General features: G+C 36.1%; 1 protein-coding gene across 1 annotated transcript in view; it reads right to left on the reverse strand.

Annotated features, from left to right (window-relative positions):
• The window catches only part of LOC107758841 (protein sidekick-1-like), a 95037-nt gene that overhangs the window by 54441 nt on the left and 20226 nt on the right, over positions 1 to 20370 (reverse strand). Inside the window, exons 10-15 of the mRNA XM_016576670.1 lie at positions 18724 to 18860; positions 13431 to 13578; positions 9324 to 9464; positions 7810 to 7991; positions 5624 to 5739; positions 5168 to 5363 (exon numbers count right to left, since the gene is read on the reverse strand). Of these exons, the coding sequence (XP_016432156.1) occupies positions 5168 to 5363; positions 5624 to 5739; positions 7810 to 7991; positions 9324 to 9464; positions 13431 to 13578; positions 18724 to 18860 (920 nt within the window). The remainder of the gene's footprint in view (positions 1 to 5167; positions 5364 to 5623; positions 5740 to 7809; positions 7992 to 9323; positions 9465 to 13430; positions 13579 to 18723; positions 18861 to 20370) is intronic.

The raw sequence follows: 20370 nt of genomic DNA on the forward strand, positions 1-20370 counted from the left end.
GTGAATATAAATAATTGGGAATCATGTAAAAAATTCAAATAAAATAAAAAGAGTGCACATTTCATTTATCTATTATAACATTTATGTAGTTTTGTTCGCTTGGCTGTTTCCTTATAAAAGTCCAAAAATTTGTCAAGTTTTTCGTCGGGTGTCTTTTTTAATTATATGACGTCATTACGTTGCTGTCTTGCCGCCAGCCAATCGCTGCATTGCTGATCGTGGTTTCGAGTATCGATACATTCCCCTTTTAAACCAACCCATGAACGCGCAATTATCTCAGATAACTCAATCCAGCCATACTAATCATCAACAACAGGTGCGTTCGAAGAACCGAATTAGCCAGATCCTGATTAGCGCGATGATATCATCTTGGATGTGACATTTCATCTCGGATGTAATGAAGAATGGGCCCCAGGAGTCGTACAGTAAGCACGCGTGAGTCTGTTATATTAATGCGTGTATGAGTGCTCTTGACGCACTGATCGCACATTGTATTTATGCACAGGCACAGACATTTCCATACATTCATGTTGTTTCCACACACATTCACAAAAATGTTTTGATTTGTCATGTGTATGTTGCTGTGTTTAGTTATTCTGAATGGATCCGTGTACTGTAGTAGATATATGCAGTCAGCAGGCGGTTGGTTTAGTTTTTTTTTTTGGCATCTCCATATGGTCCTGTTCGGTATCACAACTTGACTTCTCTAAAATTTAAAAAAGCTCTTTGCTCTTGCACTGTACACATACTATATATACTTTTTCTTTCATATGTGCTTATATGGGCTCCTTATATAATTTGGTTCTTTGGTGTCCTTTTGGAGTTTCTAAGTGTCCTTTTTTGGAAAGACATCTAAATTTATCTAGAAAAAGAACTTGCAGAAACTACAGACTTTTGAGAATCACCCTTCAATCTTTTGGTTTACTTTGCTGCATAAAGCAAATAATGACAAAATAAACATTTGAAACAAGATAAATGGTCTATGCTTAATTTCATGAAGTGTGCGATTCAAATTAATATTAATATTAATAAAACACCTATTCAAAATATTAATAAATACCATAATAGTATATAAATAATACAAAATAAAGTAAATAGCAAATAGGTTTTTGCAAGCAACATACACTAACGTTCAAAAGTTTTAGAAAATTTAGCTGAGCCAACAGGAATAAACTGCATTTTAAAAATATATTCAAATAGAAAACAGTTATTTTAAATTGTACAAATATTTCATAATATTACTGTTTTTGCTGTATTTTCTATCAAATAAATGCAGCCTTGGTGAAAAGAAAAGACTTCTTTGAAAAACACTACAAAAAAATCTAACCAATCTAAAACTTCTGAGCAGTAGTGTATCATCTCCAATATTTGAAATTAAATGAAATACACTTTATTATCCCCAAGGGGGAATTTGTCTTGGACTCAAGGTGAGTTTACATTGACAAAATGTTGGATCCATAAACAATGAACTCAAAAATACATAATACATAATAATAAATACATTCCAGGGAATCAAAAAGATCCAGTTAAATGACCAAACAAAGTGAATTTCCCACATAATGCTTGCATGAGCACAACGCTAAATCTTTTTGTAAGAAATAAAAGGCTGAGAGATTAGAGAGCTAGTACGTGCACAACAGTTTTTCATGTCTAACCTGTTTGTGTGATTGAGCTATTCATGGGAACAAGCTCCTGTGGCTCAACATTGCAGAGAAGACCACATGCTGTTATCATCTGATGAAAATTACATTGTCTGTTAACAGCTGCATGCGCATTCATACACATATCTAAGCGTACACACACACACACGGTGTGTGGGACAATCAATAGCGAGCACATGAGCACTGACTAACAGGAGTGATCCTGCTTCAATAATTGCAGGTTAGTCAAGGCCGATTCTACGTACCTGTGGCGTGACGTGAAAATAGCGCTTGGGTGGCCAATATATATTCAGTGAAAAGACTAATCAATGGCGATGTAAAAAGCACAATTACGTGGCAAATTGCGGCATGCATAGTGAAAGGGCCAAATTTCTCCTCTGTATCGATTTTGGTGGCTAGAATGTCAAACAAACAGGCTTGTTTTTGCCGAGAGATCTCTTTCTCAAAGCCTGCTGGACAGTTTTCAAGTAAAGAGCGTACTGTTAGTCGATTGTCTCCAATTAAATACAGAGGGACTGTCTGTAAGAGTGTGTGGGTATCTGCAAGAGTGTGAAATATGATTTTACATGTCAGTAGTGCAAGCAAAACATTATATCCCAGAGGACACATTTATTGCTTAAAGGTTGATCTTTAATTGCTCAGGAGAATTAATGGAGCTCTCAGTTGCTTTTTATTGAAGTCAACTGTTGAAATCAACAGTTTTCTCTGCTAAAAACAAAGACAGCAGAAACAAATGACACTATTTCTAACAAACAGTAAGAGAGCTATACCTTTAAAGGAAGAGTTCAGTTGTAGATGAGTTTGTTTCTACAACAGAAAAGATTTGGAGAAATTTAGCAATACATCACTTGCTCACCAGAGGATGCTCTGCAGTGAATGGGTGCCGTCAGAAAAAGAGTCCAAACAGCTGGTAAAAACATCACAATAATCCACAACATGACTCCAATTCATCAATGAATGTCTTGTGTGTGAAGCAAAAAGCTGCATGTAAGAAACAAATAAATCAGTAAAGCGTTTTAAGTTTAAAACCATCGCTTCTAGCCAAAATAAGAGTCCATAACCCATAATAATGCTTCCTCTAGTGAAAAAGTACATCCCCTGTTGTCCTCTCACATCAAAATCCACAACATACATTTTTAGAACTTGTTTTGGACTGTTTTTGCTTATAAACGGTGCTTGATCTGTGCATATTTCTCTCCTTATTCAGGCGAGACAACTTTTTCACAGGAGAAAACAATTATTACATTATTAAAGGGTTCATATTTTATCCGGAAGAAATAAGTTTGAAGTTAAAATGTCTTAATGATGGATTTGTTCATTACAAACATGCAACTGTTCTCTTAACAGTATGTTAATTGATGGACTGGAGTTGTGTGGATTACTTGTGGATTATTGTGATGCTTTTATCAGCAGTTTGGACTCTCATTCTGACGGCACCCATTCACTACAGAGGATCCATTGGTGAGCAAGTCATGTAATGCTAGATTTCTCCAAATCTGTTCAGATGAAGAAACAAACTCTCCCTGAGGGTGAGTACTGTCACATTTATGCTCTGTTTTGGTTTCATTTTCAAGAACTTTTAGTTTGCTCATCATTGTTTCCTGTTTCCTGTGTTCCTTTTTTCCTGTTTGTCATTAGTTTTAATGGTTATTCATCATTTGATTAACAAGCACACCTGTTTGCCGTCACTTTAATCACTGTGTATTTAAGTTAGTGTGTGGGTATCTGCAAGAGTGTGAAATATGATTTTACATGTCAGTAGTGCAAGCAAAACATTATATCCCAGAGGACACATTTATTGCTTAAAGGTTGATCTTTAATTGCTCAGGAGAATTAATGGAGCTCTCAGTTGCTTTTTATTGAAGTCAACTGTTGAAATCAACAGTTTTCTCTGCTAAAAACAAAGACAGCAGAAACAAATGACACTATTTCTAACAAACAGTAAGAGAGCTATACCTTTAAAGGAAGAGTTCAGTTGTAGATGAGTTTGTTTCTACAACAGAAAAGATTTGGAGAAATTTAGCAATACATCACTTGCTCACCAGAGGATGCTCTGCAGTGAATGGGTGCCGTCAGAAAAAGAGTCCAAACAGCTGGTAAAAACATCACAATAATCCACAACATGACTCCAATTCATCAATGAATGTCTTGTGTGTGAAGCAAAAAGCTGCATGTAAGAAACAAATAAATCAGTAAAGCGTTTTAAGTTTAAAACCATCGCTTCTAGCCAAAATAAGAGTCCATAACCCATAATAATGCTTCCTCTAGTGAAAAAGTACATCCCCTGTTGTCCTCTCACATCAAAATCCACAACATACATTTTTAGAACTTGTTTTGGACTGTTTTTGCTTATAAACGGTGCTTGATCTGTGCATATTTCTCTCCTTATTCAGGCGAGACAACTTTTTCACAGGAGAAAACAATTATTACATTATTAAAGGGTTCATATTTTATCCGGAAGAAATAAGTTTGAAGTTAAAATGTCTTAATGATGGATTTGTTCATTACAAACATGCAACTGTTCTCTTAACAGTATGTTAATTGATGGACTGGAGTTGTGTGGATTACTTGTGGATTATTGTGATGCTTTTATCAGCAGTTTGGACTCTCATTCTGACGGCACCCATTCACTACAGAGGATCCATTGGTGAGCAAGTCATGTAATGCTAGATTTCTCCAAATCTGTTCAGATGAAGAAACAAACTCTCCCTGAGGGTGAGTACTGTCACATTTATGCTCTGTTTTGGTTTCATTTTCAAGAACTTTTAGTTTGCTCATCATTGTTTCCTGTTTCCTGTGTTCCTTTTTTCCTGTTTGTCATTAGTTTTAATGGTTATTCATCATTTGATTAACAAGCACACCTGTTTGCCGTCACTTTAATCACTGTGTATTTAAGTTACTATTGGTTTTCAGTTCATTGTTGGTTCTTAATGCCTACGTTGAGTTTGGTGATATCATGTTTCTTCTTTGGTGATATCTTTCTAATAAAGACTGTCTACATATATCTTCTTGATTGTGCTCTTTAAAACACCATGCTTAGTCAACGCGTGACAAGTACATTTTCATTTTCATCAACTATTCCATTAATGTGGATGAAAAAACTATAAAAGAATTTGATGCAAAAAGTTGTAGAGATGTAGAGGAGACATGTGAGATCACTAGGGTCTTTTGTTAAGATGAAACATCTGAGAAAAAAGAGACTTAATTCATATGGACGTTTGATTTATAAGGATTACTGTTACAATATAGTTTTGTAATTTATGTACTTTTTGAAGCGTGAAAATTTTCAAAGCTTGCATACATTTTCAATAGATGAACAAAAAATGATGAGATAAAATTATCATTGCTGATTTTTCTTTGTGATTTTTCTTTCGTATGGAATCCAACCAATCAAGAGGAACTGAAATACAAGTGGTCACATTATCCTGTTTTAGTCAAAAAATCATCTGTGTTTTCTGCCCTTTTTTTTGGAGTGAACGCGCCCATGTGTTTGCATGTGTACTCACTGTCAGCATGCGTCTGGATGAGCTGTGGTGTGCTAGCTGGTCCATCGCCAGGAGTGGTAAAGCACAGCACTGCCGTCTCATACCACGTGAACTTTCTTAAATTGCTAACGTAACCATAGTGACGTGACCCGTGGAACTCAGGGGCGATGGTCACCATGGTAATGCATTCCGGACAGTGTTCAGGCCACACCAGCAGCTGTGAGAGAGGTACGGATTAACAATAAGACATAGACAAAACGTGATTAACATACACTGCTCGGATTTAATTACTCAAATTTAAAGTTGCTGTTTTTGTCAGGCATTTAGCCAATCAATCATGCATACACACACCACAAGACAATAAACCTGCCAGGCAAATTTAATTGAATTTTTTACCTCTAACAGAACATGTGTCTCTTCCTCTCATATACACAATCAAACACACTCTCTCACATCTGTCTCTCTCTACACTGTTACCTTGTATCCCTGGTTGATGCCATTGATGAACTGCTGGGGTGGTGGTGTCCAGGTGAATTTGATGGTGGTGGAGTTGAGCGCAACAGCATCCACGTCTTGTGGGGGCGCTGTGGGGACTGCAGAGTGGGAGACAATTTATCACTGAAATATTCTGAAAATGTAAAAACATCATTTTGCATTTGTGCTGTTATATTTAACCTAAAAGTTCAAAATGTTTTTGAATTTTGAATGTGTGTGGCATTAAAGAATGGCACATTTATTTATTTGTTCATTTATTTATTTATCAATCAATCAATCATTCATTCATTTTGTTTGTCTGTCTGTTTGTAGTACTTTATCTACAAAAATAATTTATCTGAAATTGAACTTATAAAATACATTTTAATAAACAGCTCCAGGGAGTGAGTGTGCACAGAACTGTCTTACAAAATTGTATTTTGTAATACTATAATACTATACAATTGTCAGACTCTGTCCCATGTTTTGTGTGTGTTTTTCTCTGTGACCCAGTTTCTGTCTCCCGCGTATTCAGTTAATTTCATCCCAGGTGTTTCCCATGTGTAATTTCCAATGATCCCAGGTGTGTCTCCTTAGTCCCTCATCATCCTGTGTTTAAAAGTCTGAGTCCTTTTAGTTAGTGTTGTCCGGTATTGTGAATGTCAACTCCCTTGTGGTACGCGTGATTCCCCGCGATGTAAATAAACTCCTTGGTTTGTACTCGTGGTCTCCTCGTTCTGTGCTCCTCACAGTAGCAACCCGTGACGACAATAATACTGTTATACTAAAAAAAGTATAACTATTTATTTTACTTTTAGAAAATCATTTTTGTTAATATAAACAAAGCTGAAATAAAATATGTAAATATTACATTATAAATTTAAACTTAAAAACCCTAAGCAAAAGCTTTAGCAACAAACTGAAAATAAATAAGTTGAAGTACTAAAATTACTTAAAAATAAATGAAAGTTAAACTATAAAATTATAAAAATTACAAGAGCAAATTACTAAACTTAAAATAAAGCTAAAATGAAATCTAATTTAAAATGTTAATAAATACGATAATAGTACATAAATAATACTAAAATAACATTGTGCGGGATTAGCCAAAGTTTACAGGGTTTGTGCTTGATTTTAAGGCACACAGTAGCAAGTAAACTAAATACTGATGACCAGAACTGCATATTCATCATAGTTTATTTGAAGCAACCTGTTCTAAATTGCTTTTGGATGGACAGACAATACGATGATAGTCAAAAGTCTGGCTCTGCAAGACTATATCTGTTGTGACTACCTGGATTTTGGATTTAACCGCCTACCCAAAGCCCCCATTTCCATGCATACATACTCTATATTTCAAATGATTGTTCACAGCGGCACTGATAATCACATACACATGAACTACAGTTTGTATTCAAAGCCTTTCTTGTAGCCTATCGGTGCTTGCAGCAGGCCTGAGCAGGAAGTGGAAAGAACAAGATCATATTTCCATAAAGACTCAATGCCGCTTACACTTAATGTGCTTAAGATGGCCCCTTTAAGGTCAGGCCTGGCGAGTTGAGTACAGATTAGCTATCGCTCAATTGGATTGGGCACTCCGATTCGTCCTGCTGCCCTTTTCATTTTAAACACAATCACACAATGGCACAGGGTTACATTAGTGTGTCCGGAAATCTGAGCTGGGACATAAAAACCGCCTCTAACCACGTGTACAGAAGCATTTGTTCCAGTCTCTACGAGAAGGCGGCTCTTTTACTGCGGACACTAGGTCTCTATTAATCTCTGCAGGAGTATCATTACACTGACGTTAAATAATATGAATAATCACGGCTGAAGGATCTCAGAACACCCCCACACTTCCCATCACACACAAATTCACGCACATAAAGCAAATTAGATTAATTAATGGGCTACGGTCACTGTTTGCCCAGAGTCCATAAATTTACTCTTCTTAGAAATAATCTTTTAGATGGCCGATCTGTGCAGTAAAGCCGACTAATGGATTTTACGGTTTCCATGGTTACTCCAGATCTTTTATGATATCGGTAGCTTAATGAGAAAGATGGTCGTTTGGACTCAAACCTCAAAGGTTTGAAATATCAAGGGTTCGCTCAGACTGATGATGCATTGTTTTTGTGTTTATTTCTGTGTGTGTGTGTGTAAATATGTGTGTGTGTGGATTGTCTAACCTCCTTGCAGTGTGTACTCAGTGACAGACTGGCTGTACACCCCCAGGCCCGCTCCAGTGTAGGCAGCCACTTGGATCTCATACTGTGTCCAGATGATGAGCTCTCCAATCAGACAGTAATTAATCTCTGCACTGGTGATGTTCTTCAGCTGAAACTCACCAGGTAGACCCGCCAATCTGTACCTGAGTGGGAGGGGGCGAGAAAGAGAATGATGTTTTTTTTTTTTGAACCTTTAACACTAACACTCTCACTCGTGATTTCAACTAGATGCATTTTCTGTAGAAAATGAGAGTGGTGCTTACCCATGCACAACTCTCAGCCACAATGCTAGAACGTTGTAGGCGGTTTTCAGCACATTGCAATATGGTTGCTAAGGTATTCTGCATGTTAAACAAAAGTAGTAGTGACACTTGCCTTGGCACGCACAGCTAATACAACTCATATCATCTACTACTGAATACATGTAATTCGAAAACCTGGTGGAAAAACCAGGTTATGCCATCTTAAAGGGATAGTCCACATAAAAATGACACCCTCATGTCAATTCAAACCTGTATGTATTTCTTTCTTCTGCAAAACACAAAAGAAGATTTTTACTTCCCGGTAATCTGCTTCCAGTTTCGGTTTCCAATAACTTATATTGTATTTTTTTGTCCATACAATGGAATTCAATAGGAACTAAAAGTTGGTTACCAACATTCTTTAAAATATATTTTGTGTTCCACAGAAGAAAGAAAGTCATACAAGTTTGGAAGGGCATGAAGGTAAATGATGACAGAATTAGCATTTTTGGGTGGATTATCCTTTTAAAGTCGCTATGTAACAGAAGTAGCAGAAGTTTCTTTTCTTCCATATTATAATGTACATCTGAGTGAAATGGATTTTTGAAAAGAAAAAAAAAAAGTAGGGTGGGGTTTTGGTTCAATCCATCAGTTGTTGATTGGATGGAGGTAGATCGGAATGTGAGCTTTCAATTGATTGTAAGAAAGGGGCGGGGTTTATGTAGACAAAATTACTGGAGAAGTCCAGCATATGTCAACAGAGCAGCGGCACTGCAAGCAACAGCTTGGATGACAAGCTAAACACTATGTAAAACCAGAAGCTAGATTTAAGATTTAATTAACGCTGGTTGGATGGTAATATCATTGAGCATTAAGGTGCAGTCACATTGGCGAAACTCAAAAAGGTCCATTGTCTACTGTCAATAATGTAACTATGTATGAAGCACAAATCACACAAAAGTCACTTTCAAACCAATCAGTTTTCCATTGGTCAGCGTGGCGAATTTACATGACCAACTTGAACCTGTTGCAAAATTTGCGTGGGGAAATCTTTTTCTTTTTCTGAACAAAAACTTGTTCAGCGGTAAATGTGACCACACCTCTAATCTGTGCTGTTGCGTTACCACTGAAAAAAAGATTTAAAGACATTTTTGTTGCATTAAAATTCAATATTCTGTATAAAGGAGAGCATGTAGAAATTCTACATTTTTGAAGCCATGCATGAAACCATACCTGAGCACATAGCCTCTCAGGACTCCATTGAGCTGCGGTTCTGGGGGCGGCTGCCATTGGACCATGATGCTCTGGTTGGTACGGCCACTAGCCACAATGTTTTTTGGAGGTGCGCTGGGCGGTTCCTCTCGCAGCATCAGCCTGAGAGATAACGTCATGGGAATCGCATCATAAAAGAGAAATATTTAGACCCTGGAGTCTTATCTGGGAGTTTCTCCCAGAGGCATAGATAGTTACTAAAAGTTTCCTTCAGAGCTTATCCAGTAGTCCTGGAGAGACTGAAATGGATCTTTCTGGTTCATACGAAAGGTCTTTAGTAGTGCTGAAGTAACTGAGAACTGACCCTGCTGGGGTAAACAGGGTTCGCTGGAATGACCTGAACTTGACTCGGTTCTTTAAAAGTTGAAAACAACACTGGAAAAACAACTTAAAGACCAAACTGAGGAGAATCATCACCAAGTACATTTTTACCTTGAACTACAGTTCAAAAGTTTCTTCATCGTTGAAAGAAATGAATACTTTTATTCAGCAAGTACGCATTAAACTGATCAAAAGTGATAGTAAAGACTTTTATACTGTTATAAAAAAAGATTACATTTCAAATAAATGCTGTTCTTTTGAACTTTCTATTCACCAAAAATCCTGAAAAATCACAGTTTGTACAAAAATATTAAGCAGCACAACTTTTTTCAACATTGATAATAATGAGAAATGTTTCTTAAGCTAATGGCTGCCAAAAATTAAACGTTGCATTACAGGAATAAATTAAATTTCGAAATATACTGAAATTGAACAAAATTTTAAATGATAATCATTTTTCAAAATATTACTATTATTAGTGATTTTTTTAATCAAATAAAGGCTTCTTTCAATAACATAAAAAAACGTACTGACTTCAAACTTTTGAACAAATTTTTGAACATTATTGGCTTTAAAAATGCACATATGCTGCAAATTTGCTTAATAAAGCCTGGAAATGCAATGTTTGGTCCCCAAATCTGGTTATAAAGAGTTAAACTGGTGGAACTGTGAATCCTTGTGGAATTTTTAGTTAACAGACAACAGTGTAGCACTGAAGAACCCTTAAATCAACTCCTTTTGTTTCATATGATGTGAATACATTTTTCTAAACCAAATGAGAGCAAATTCAGCACATATCATATCCAAACAATATCAAAACTGATATATATAAACAATTACGTACTACAGAAAATAGAAAGATCTGTTTTTAGCTTGACACCATTAGTGTAAATCAGTGAACTCTTTAATTTCTAAATTTGATCAATACCATAGGCTTTAGCTCTCAAAGTCTGTCTGCAGGATTTTGGAGACTGTAGATCCCCAGAGCAGGCGATAAACAATCTTTCGCTCTAATCTGCGGTTTAAAGGTTATTAGCTTGATTAAGTGAGCAAGGCCTTAAGTGCCTCAAGCAAGCAATCTCGTAGGAAAGTTGCTAAGTCTGATTGATGTTTTGTCAAATAAACAATAATCATCCTAAACCAATTTAAAAGGCTTAGAAGCGGTTATTTTAGTCTATCACTCTGTTTCTTTTGCCGTACGGAAGGGGTGGGGTTGGATTGGGTATTGAGGGGATTGCTATTGTATTGTTTTTGTCATTACAGTGAATGGCATTAATGTTTGTTTATTAATTAAATGGAAATAAAATGATAAGTGCTGAGTTGAGTGTTAAGTTTCCTTTTAAATTCAAAACAAATTATTACTCAATAAAAAAAGTTAGTTGGACATTGACTTTGTTTGCGGTGTGCCAAATATCAATGCACTTCTAGATATGAAACAGTCTTGAATGGAGCACATATTCTGTGAGTTCCTTTGATGGTACTTTGCCAAAAAAATGAAAAAGAAGAATAAAAGAAATAGAGATTTAAATTTTTCATATAACTGATGATGATCCTGACATTAATTGGAAACGAGGCCAAAGCAGATAGGTGCTCAAATTTTAATAAGTGCCCTCTCCATCAATATTTGATTTTTTTGTGTTTCTGTTCGTCTTCATCTCCTCACTCTCGCTCTCCACCATTTTTTCCTCTTGTTTTAACTGAGCGTTTTAAATTAAATATTCAGTTTGAAAGATACGTTGTTATACACACAAAGCTGGTGATTTTAATTACATTTAAACACAACTTTTGAATAAGCTAAAATATGTAAAAGACATACAGGAAATTGTGGATTTGTAAATTAACACTGAGTTTTGCCTGCTATATTTCACTTTAAGTTATAACTAAAATAACAATGAAACTTTTTTGTTTCTATAGCAGACATGGGTCCAAATCATTGTTTTACATATCAGGGCTAAGAGTGAATAGTATCATGGTTTAGAAATTACCATAATTTGTATAATACCTTTTTTTTTCTTCTCAAGGTCATTTAAATATTTAAATGTTAAGTTGTTAAGATTGCGGATAACCTAATTGTCGTCTTTGAGTTGCTGTAATTGTGCCAGTATGCTTAATGGATTTTGCACGTTGCAAATTTCAATGTTGCTAACAGGCCCAGACATGGTTGACTTACTAGCTGGGATATTGCATATTAAGTTGCTGTCAATAGTGTAGTTACAGGTAAATCAGTGCACACTGCATCTGTCCAAGTAAGCAAAATAAAGTGTGTGAACAAGAATGAATACAATCATATGCTCTGATTGCATGATATGTGACAAAGTGTCAAATTTGAGTCTGCAGTACTTAGTATTTAGGGCTGACAATTGATCAAATTAATAAAATAGATTGATTACATGATGATTAAATAATCAAATCGCAATTAATCACATCTTTCACAGATATCTTTTCAGTCTTCAGTGTCACATGATCCTTCAGAAATCCTTCTAATATGCTGATTTAATGCTGAAAAAAAAATTCTTATTATTATCAATGTTGAAAACAGTTGTGCTGCTTAATATTTTTGTAGAAACCAATATACTTTTTCAGGATTCTTTGATGAATAGAAAGTTTAAAAGAACAGCATAAAGTTGAAAGAATATCATAACTGTCTTTAATGATATCTTTGGTCAATTTAATATATCCTTGCATCCTTATTTTACCATATTTATTATTTTTCAAAAGGTAAAGACAGCACTGTATGTTGTGAATTTAAAAAAGTTCCACTTTAGCACCAATCAAACCTGAGCACTTCACATAGTCATTGTGAGAGCAGAGAGAGTCTTTGGCTCAACTGGAACTACTGAATATAAACTGGCGATGTCGGTTTAATGGAGACTTGCTTCAAATGAAAGCTAAGCTAAGAACTAGGAAACAGCATGACAAGCCTTTTCAACATGTCCTTGATGATTGAGCAGGCCCTTCTTCCTGCCGTTTAGCAAAGAGTACTTGGCATGTGCATTAGCCTTATGCCTGTGGCTTGAAAAATAGCCATTTGAACTTTTCAGGACTTTTAAGTTCTTTGAGAGATTTGATTCGATTTGGAATGCAGTCATTGTGATGTGTGCCAATTTATGCGTAAATAAAAAATCACAAAACAAAATAGAGAGCACAAAATGCAGTAGCCTCAGCGTGTGCCGAAGTGTCCTTCCCTCCAGCCAAGTTTGTATTTGACATTCTTTCACCATGTAGAATTGGCTTTGAGAAATGCTATTTCTTACACCTTCATAGTGTTCCTGGAAATGGGAGCTTTTTTTCTGCCCATGTGTCATAATGGCTCACAATCAAAGCCAGCGATGAAAGCTCTCATGTAATTCAATTACAACCAGCCTTTCTTTTGATAGGGTTCAAATCTTGTCCTCACATTTAATAACATTCTGACTATGTGTGTGTGTGTGTGTGTGTGTGTGTGTGTGTGCTGGACACACAAAAATGGCAAGAGTTGTTGAAAATTACCAGTTCCAATCTGCTTGACTGGCTATGTAACTTACGACGGCCAGAATTCAAAGGATTTTAAGTTTGTTGGAAACAAAGTTTAGCTTGTTAGCATGGCCCAGTTACTGTAGCTCCTGCATTTCCATGCCGTTGGCATGCAAGATCCTGATCAAAAACATTTATCATGATATCTTGTTCTAGCTTACCAATACAGCTTTTCTTAACAAGTTAGCGATATGCTAAGCTAGTAGGCTAAGATGTTAGCTTGTGACTGCTTACCTGTTGGTCTCGGCGCTGTACTGTCCACGTCCCACCTGATTGACGGCACAAACTCTGAACTGGTACGTTCTTGCTGGAGTTAGACCAATTACTAGCAAACTGGTTAGTGCAGGACTAATATCATCCATGTAGATCTTCCATGGAGAATCTGTGAAGAACAATCAGACAAAACTAAGTTTCCTTCATCCATTGTATTGAATAGTTCTCAGTGAAATGTTCACATTAAAAATAACATAATGTGTGATGTGAGTTAGCCTGAGGGATTGTGGTCATGGTATTGGCAATGCATACAGGGTGCATACTTACAACAATTTTATCTCAGGCTCTGTGAATTTAACTAATTAACTGGTAACATGTTAAATTATAAACATTTAAATATGAACACAACCATTTAAAGCTTAAAAGTTTTGAATGAAGTGTTTTATGCTCACCAATGCTGCATTTATTTGATAAAAAAATACAGTAAAACAGTAATACTCTGAAATATTATTACATTTAAATAACTGTTTTCAATTTTAATATATTTTAAAATCCTGTGATGGCAAAGCCGAACATTTCTTATTATTATCAATGTTGAAAACACTTGTGCTGCTTAATATTTTTTGTGGAAATGTTTCTCAGGATTTTTGATAAATAAAAAAAGTTTAAAATAACTTTTTTTTTGTAACATTAAAAATGTCTTTACTGTTGCTTTTGGTCAATTTAATGGGTTGTTGCTGAACAAAAGTATTAATTACTTATACGTTTAGATAACTGTACATAGATAAACACACATAAAGTGTACTTGTAGCACCCATTATTTAAGTTAATTATTAATGTGTCGTGACAGATCACTCAGTTCAAATGTCACGTGATTGGTCAGATCGGCGAAGGGTCAATTAGACACACTTCCTAGACAATATATCTTTCTGCCACTACCACAAACTCTACTGAAGTCACATTCAGCAGGCTCACTATAATGTAAAATATTACTTACAAATGTAATGAGAAAGAATAAAGACAACATGGTCGCTTTTACCAGATTTATTTATTCCTACTAGATTATTTCTCACTTCTAAAGACAATAGGTAAAATTGAGTGTCAAAGAGGAGTATTGTTTTTATTTTACTTTATTTTACCTATTTTACTTTATTTATTATGAGTTGTCTGAATCATCTCTTTCTTTACAGCAGTTGGGTAAATGATGAATTTGACCGTGCTGTTGTTTATTCTGGAGGCGTTACTACCCACAACACCCAATATATGAGCGTGTGTGTGTGTGTTTGTGTGTGCATTTGCAGTACATTAAAAATGATGGGAAGCAGATCAATGAACAATTTAGATTGTGAAACCACTCAAGCAGACCCAAGAGAAGAGAAGACAGAAACTATGAGCAACTGCAAAAAATAAATCACAAATTCAACAGGAACAGTAAATATTAAGCCGCAGAGATGCACATGAATACCAATACAGACACACACACACACACACACACACACACACACACAAGCACAAAGCCATCAAAAGAAGAGTGTGTGATCATTTTAATTTACTGCAAATCAACTGTGTATGTTTGTGCATGTGTGTATATGAGGAGAGAGAGATCTTGGCATTTATTAGACATCCAGCACCTCCACCCCACATTTTTCATTGTCTTTCCTTTGACGATACACAAATCAATCTCCCTCTGCGTTTCCTGTCACTATCTCTTCCAGCATTCATCTTCCACCAATAACAGAGTTTTGGCTTAATACAGTGAAAACAAACCTCTTCCCACTTCCCTCCATTACAATCAACTTCCATTTCTCTTCTCTTCTCACTCACTTCAGCCTGTCTGTCTGTTTTTAGAGCTTAAGGAGGAAGACAGCAAGAGGTAAATGAGAAAGGACCTTCTTCAGTAGAATCCACTGGCTGCAAACCAGCTTAATTGAAAGCTGCAGCTAAGGTGCATTAAGTTTAATAAACCATATGCCAAAGCTCATATAAATAGCACGCACACTTACTGTTCTCAGAGAGCTCAATGATGTAACGCAGGAGAGGACTGTTCCCATCAAAGGGCCGAACCCATGACAGAAGAACTGTTCTGCTGTCTGTCTCATTCAGAGCCACCTGCAGGTTACGTGGAGAATGGGGAAGTTCTCTGAAAGAGAGAGAGAGATAAACACATTATGAATCAAAATATGCTTATATGCATTTTGCAGTGAGGTACATTTAAACAAAACTCTAATTCAAAGCGATTTTCCTTTTTACATCTAAACATATTTTAAGAAACAGTTCTCAAATTTCGACTTAAAGGAATAGTTCACCCAAAAATGAAGATGCTCAAGTAACATAAAGGCTGCATTTACACTGCAGATCTGGATGTCCAAATCAGATTTTTTGACTATATCCGATTTTCTGACGACCTGCTTAGACCTTCTTTTAAAAGTGACCCATATCCGATATCTGCATTTACACTACAGGGGCTTAACTGATGTGCCTCAATGCATTAGACAGTGATATTAAAAGACCAAACTGTGCACACACTATTAATCAAGCATACTTTGTATAGTGAAGCAGTTGTGTCTAGAATATGAATGCAAAGACTTTAATTTATTGACAGAAGTCATAGAAACATTTTTAATGCGATAGGCTAGTTTCATCCTTCAACAGTGATTATATACACAGATCCGCTGTACACATCCGAGGGTACTAATGGTCTAGCGGTAGAGCTTGTGCTAAGTTAGCGGGTCTGGGTTCTAATCTGCCCTCGTATAGTTTTTTTCCTCATTAAAACCAAATGTGTTCATCAGTGATTGTATATCAAGAGCAGGGATATGTTTGTGTGCATTTTATTTTGTGATTTCGCCCGAACGAATAGAGAGTCTCCACAACAGTTAACAGTAGATTGAAGTGTATATGCACAAGCCGCCGTCACTGATAACAGCGGCAACGACCACTCAGCACGATCTCAAAAGCAACACATTTCAGCGCCAGATCGCCTCTTATTTAACACAAACGAACCAAATGAATACTCTGCTAGTCAACTAGAGATATTTCATTTGTGATAGATATATCTGTACTACGAGATGTTTCAAAAACATTTGACATCCAACTCGCATTAACAGGCGAACATCTAATCTGTCCGCTTACACGGTGGGCGCAAATGCACGTATCCGATTCATATCAGATTTATTTCCACATATGAATGAGGCTTGAAACCGATCTGAGAATATTGGAATCCATGTGCTTTTTTCCTGCTTACTGTAACACCCCTGTGGACTGTTTGTTGTGGTTTCTTCCCCTTTTGTTGGTTTAGCCCGTTCATCATTAGTTAATTATCCTCAGTGTGCTCACCTGTCTGCCCCTCGTTATCTGCCCTATAAGTTCCTGTTTCGTGTATTCTAGTATGGTCGGTTATTGTGAATGTTACCCTGAGTGTGTGTGTCTCATCTACCCGTATCTGCCTTGTTGTCTCTACATTAAATATCCTTATTTGAATCCTTGTCGTCCTCGTCATCCTGCCTGCCTCCACACACCTTGACCGTGACAATATATATATAATTAATAAATAAATGTATTGTATTGTATTATAATATTTATATTAAGTAGTTTATATATATATATACAGGTGCATCTCAATAAATTAGAATGTCGTGGAAAAGTTCATTCCCAGATGTTTTTCAAATTATCTTCTTTTCCATAGTTTATATTGGGCCGTTGTAGTCTAAACGTTTAGGCCCTATATGTAATAAATTTTTATGTTGAATCAAATAAAATATTTATTTCTAAAGCTACTATTTGTAATGTCTACTTAATACTTTCTCATTTAACACAAAAATAGCATTAAATAATATTTAATGCTATTTTTTATAGGCAAATGTAATTTGCGATTAATTCGATTAATTAATCGACACATCATGTAATTAATTAGATTCAAAATTTTAATCGACTGACAGCTCTACTTGTAATGCATTACACCCAACGATGGTGATGTGAGTTAGCGTGAGGGATTGTGACCAATTTTAACCAATTAACTGGAAACATGTTAAGCGGTAAACGTTAAAAATATGATCACTACAATTCAAAAATCTGTGATGGCAAAGCTGAACATTCAATTATTATCATTATTATAAGAATTTAATTCAGTATACATTCTATCAATATAAGCAGAGGATATCTTAATTGTAAATATTAAGAATTGTGAATTGTAAATTGATATTGTGTATACATTGGCTGATGTTAATAATAATCTCTGACTAATTTTTCTGGACAATATATATTTCTGCCACTACCACAAACTCAACTGAAATCACATTCAACAGGCTCGCTATAATGTAAAACCTTACATATAAATGTAATGAGAAATAATAAAGACAACATGGCTGCTTTTACCACATTTATTTATTCTGACTAGATTATTTCACAATCCTAAAGACAACAGGTAAAATAGAGTGTCAAAGGGGAGTATTGTTTTTATTTTTCTTATTTTACTTGATTTATTATGAGTTGTTTGAATCGTCTTTTTCTTTACAGCAGTTGGGTAAATGATGAATCTGTCCGTGCTGTTGTTTATTCTGGAGGCGTTACTACCCACAACACCCAATATATGAGCGTGTGTGTGTGTGTTTGTGTGTGCATTTGCAGTACATTAAAAATGATGGGAAGCAGATCAATGAACAATTTAGATGCCACTCAAGCAGACCCAAGAGAAGGGAAGACAGAAACTATGAGCAACTGCAAAAAATAAATCACAAATTCAACAGGAACAGTAAATATTAAGCCGCAGAGATGCACATGAATACCAATACAGACACACACACACACACACACACACACACACAAGCACAAAGCCATCAAAAGAAGAGTGTGTGATCATTTTAATTTACTGCAAATCAACTGTGTATGTTTGTGCATGTGTGTATATGAGGAGAGAGAGATCTTGGCATTTATTAGACATCCAGCACCTCCACCCCACATTTTTCATTGTCTTTCCTTTGACGATACACAAATCAATCTCTCTCTCTCTGCGTTGCCTGTCACTATCTCTTCCAGCATTCATCTTCCACCAATAACAGAGTTTTGGCTTAATACAGTGAAAACAAACCTCTTCCCACTTCCCTCCATTACAATCAACTTCCATTTCTCTTCTCTTCTCACTCACTTCAGCCTGTCTGTCTGAGCTTCAGGAGGAAGACAGCAAGAGGTAAATGAGAAAGGCCTTCTTCCGTAGAATCCACTGGCTGCAAACCAGCTTAATTGAAAGCTGCAGCTAAGGTGCATTAAGTTTAATAAACCATATGCCAAAGCTCATATAAATAGCACGCACACTTACTGTTCTCAGAGAGCTCAATGATGTAACGCAGGAGAGGACTGTTCCCATCAAAGGGCCGAACCCATGACAGAAGAACTGTTCTGCTGTCTGTCTCATTCAGAGCCACCTGCAGGTTACGTGGAGAATGGGGAAGTTCTCTGAAAGAGAGAGAGAGATAAACACATTATGAATCAAAATATGCTTATATGCATTTTGCAGTGAGGTACATTTAAACAAAACTCTAATTCAAAGCGATTTTCCTTTTTACATCTAAACATATTTTAAGAAACAGTTCTCAAATTTCGACTTAAAGGAATAGTTCACCCAAAAATGAAGATGCTCAAGTAACATAAAGGCTGCATTTACACTGCAGATCTGGATGTCCAAATCAGATTTTTTGACTATATCCGATTTTCTGACGACCTGCTTAGACCTTCTTTTAAAAGTGACCCATATCCGATATCTGCATTTACACTACAGGGGCTTAACTGATGTGCCTCAATGCATTAGACAGTGATATTAAAAGACCAAACTGTGCACACACTATTAATCAAGCATACTTTGTATAGTGAAGCAGTTGTGTCTAGAATATGAATGCAAAGACTTTAATTTATTGACAGAAGTCATAGAAACATTTTTAATGCGATAGGCTAGTTTCATCCTTCAACAGTGATTATATACACAGATCCGCTGTACACATCCGAGGGTACTAATGGTCTAGCGGTAGAGCTTGTGCTAAGTTAGCGGGTCTGGGTTCTAATCTGCCCTCGTATAGTTTTTTTCCTCATTAAAACCAAATGTGTTCATCAGTGATTGTATATCAAGAGCAGGGATATGTTTGTGTGCATTTTATTTTGTGATTTCGCCCGAACGAATAGAGAGTCTCCACAACAGTTAACAGTAGATTGAAGTGTATATGCACAAGCCGCCGTCACTGATAACAGCGGCAACGACCACTCAGCACGATCTCAAAAGCAACACATTTCAGCGCCAGATCGCCTCTTATTTAACACAAACGAACCAAATGAATACTCTGCTAGTCAACTAGAGATATTTCATTTGTGATAGATATATCTGTACTACGAGATGTTTCAAAAACATTTGACATCCAACTCGCATTAACAGGCGAACATCTAATCTGTCCGCTTACACGGTGGGCGCAAATGCACGTATCCGATTCATATCAGATTTATTTCCACATATGAATGAGGCTTGAAACCGATCTGAGAATATTGGAATCCATGTGCTTTTTTCCTGCTTACTGTAACACCCCTGTGGACTGTTTGTTGTGGTTTCTTCCCCTTTTGTTGGTTTAGCCCGTTCATCATTAGTTAATTATCCTCAGTGTGCTCACCTGTCTGCCCCTCGTTATCTGCCCTATAAGTTCCTGTTTCGTGTATTCTAGTATGGTCGGTTATTGTGAATGTTACCCTGAGTGTGTGTGTCTCATCTACCCGTATCTGCCTTGTTGTCTCTACATTAAATATCCTTATTTGAATCCTTGTCGTCCTCGTCATCCTGCCTGCCTCCACACACCTTGACCGTGACAATATATATATAATTAATAAATAAATGTATTGTATTGTATTATAATATTTATATTAAGTAGTTTATATATATATATACAGGTGCATCTCAATAAATTAGAATGTCGTGGAAAAGTTCATT

Source organism: Sinocyclocheilus rhinocerous, unplaced genomic scaffold, assembly GCF_001515625.1.
Source record: "Sinocyclocheilus rhinocerous isolate Xijiao unplaced genomic scaffold, SAMN03320098_v1.1 scaffold1435, whole genome shotgun sequence".
NCBI lineage: Eukaryota > Metazoa > Chordata > Actinopteri > Cypriniformes > Cyprinidae > Sinocyclocheilus > Sinocyclocheilus rhinocerous.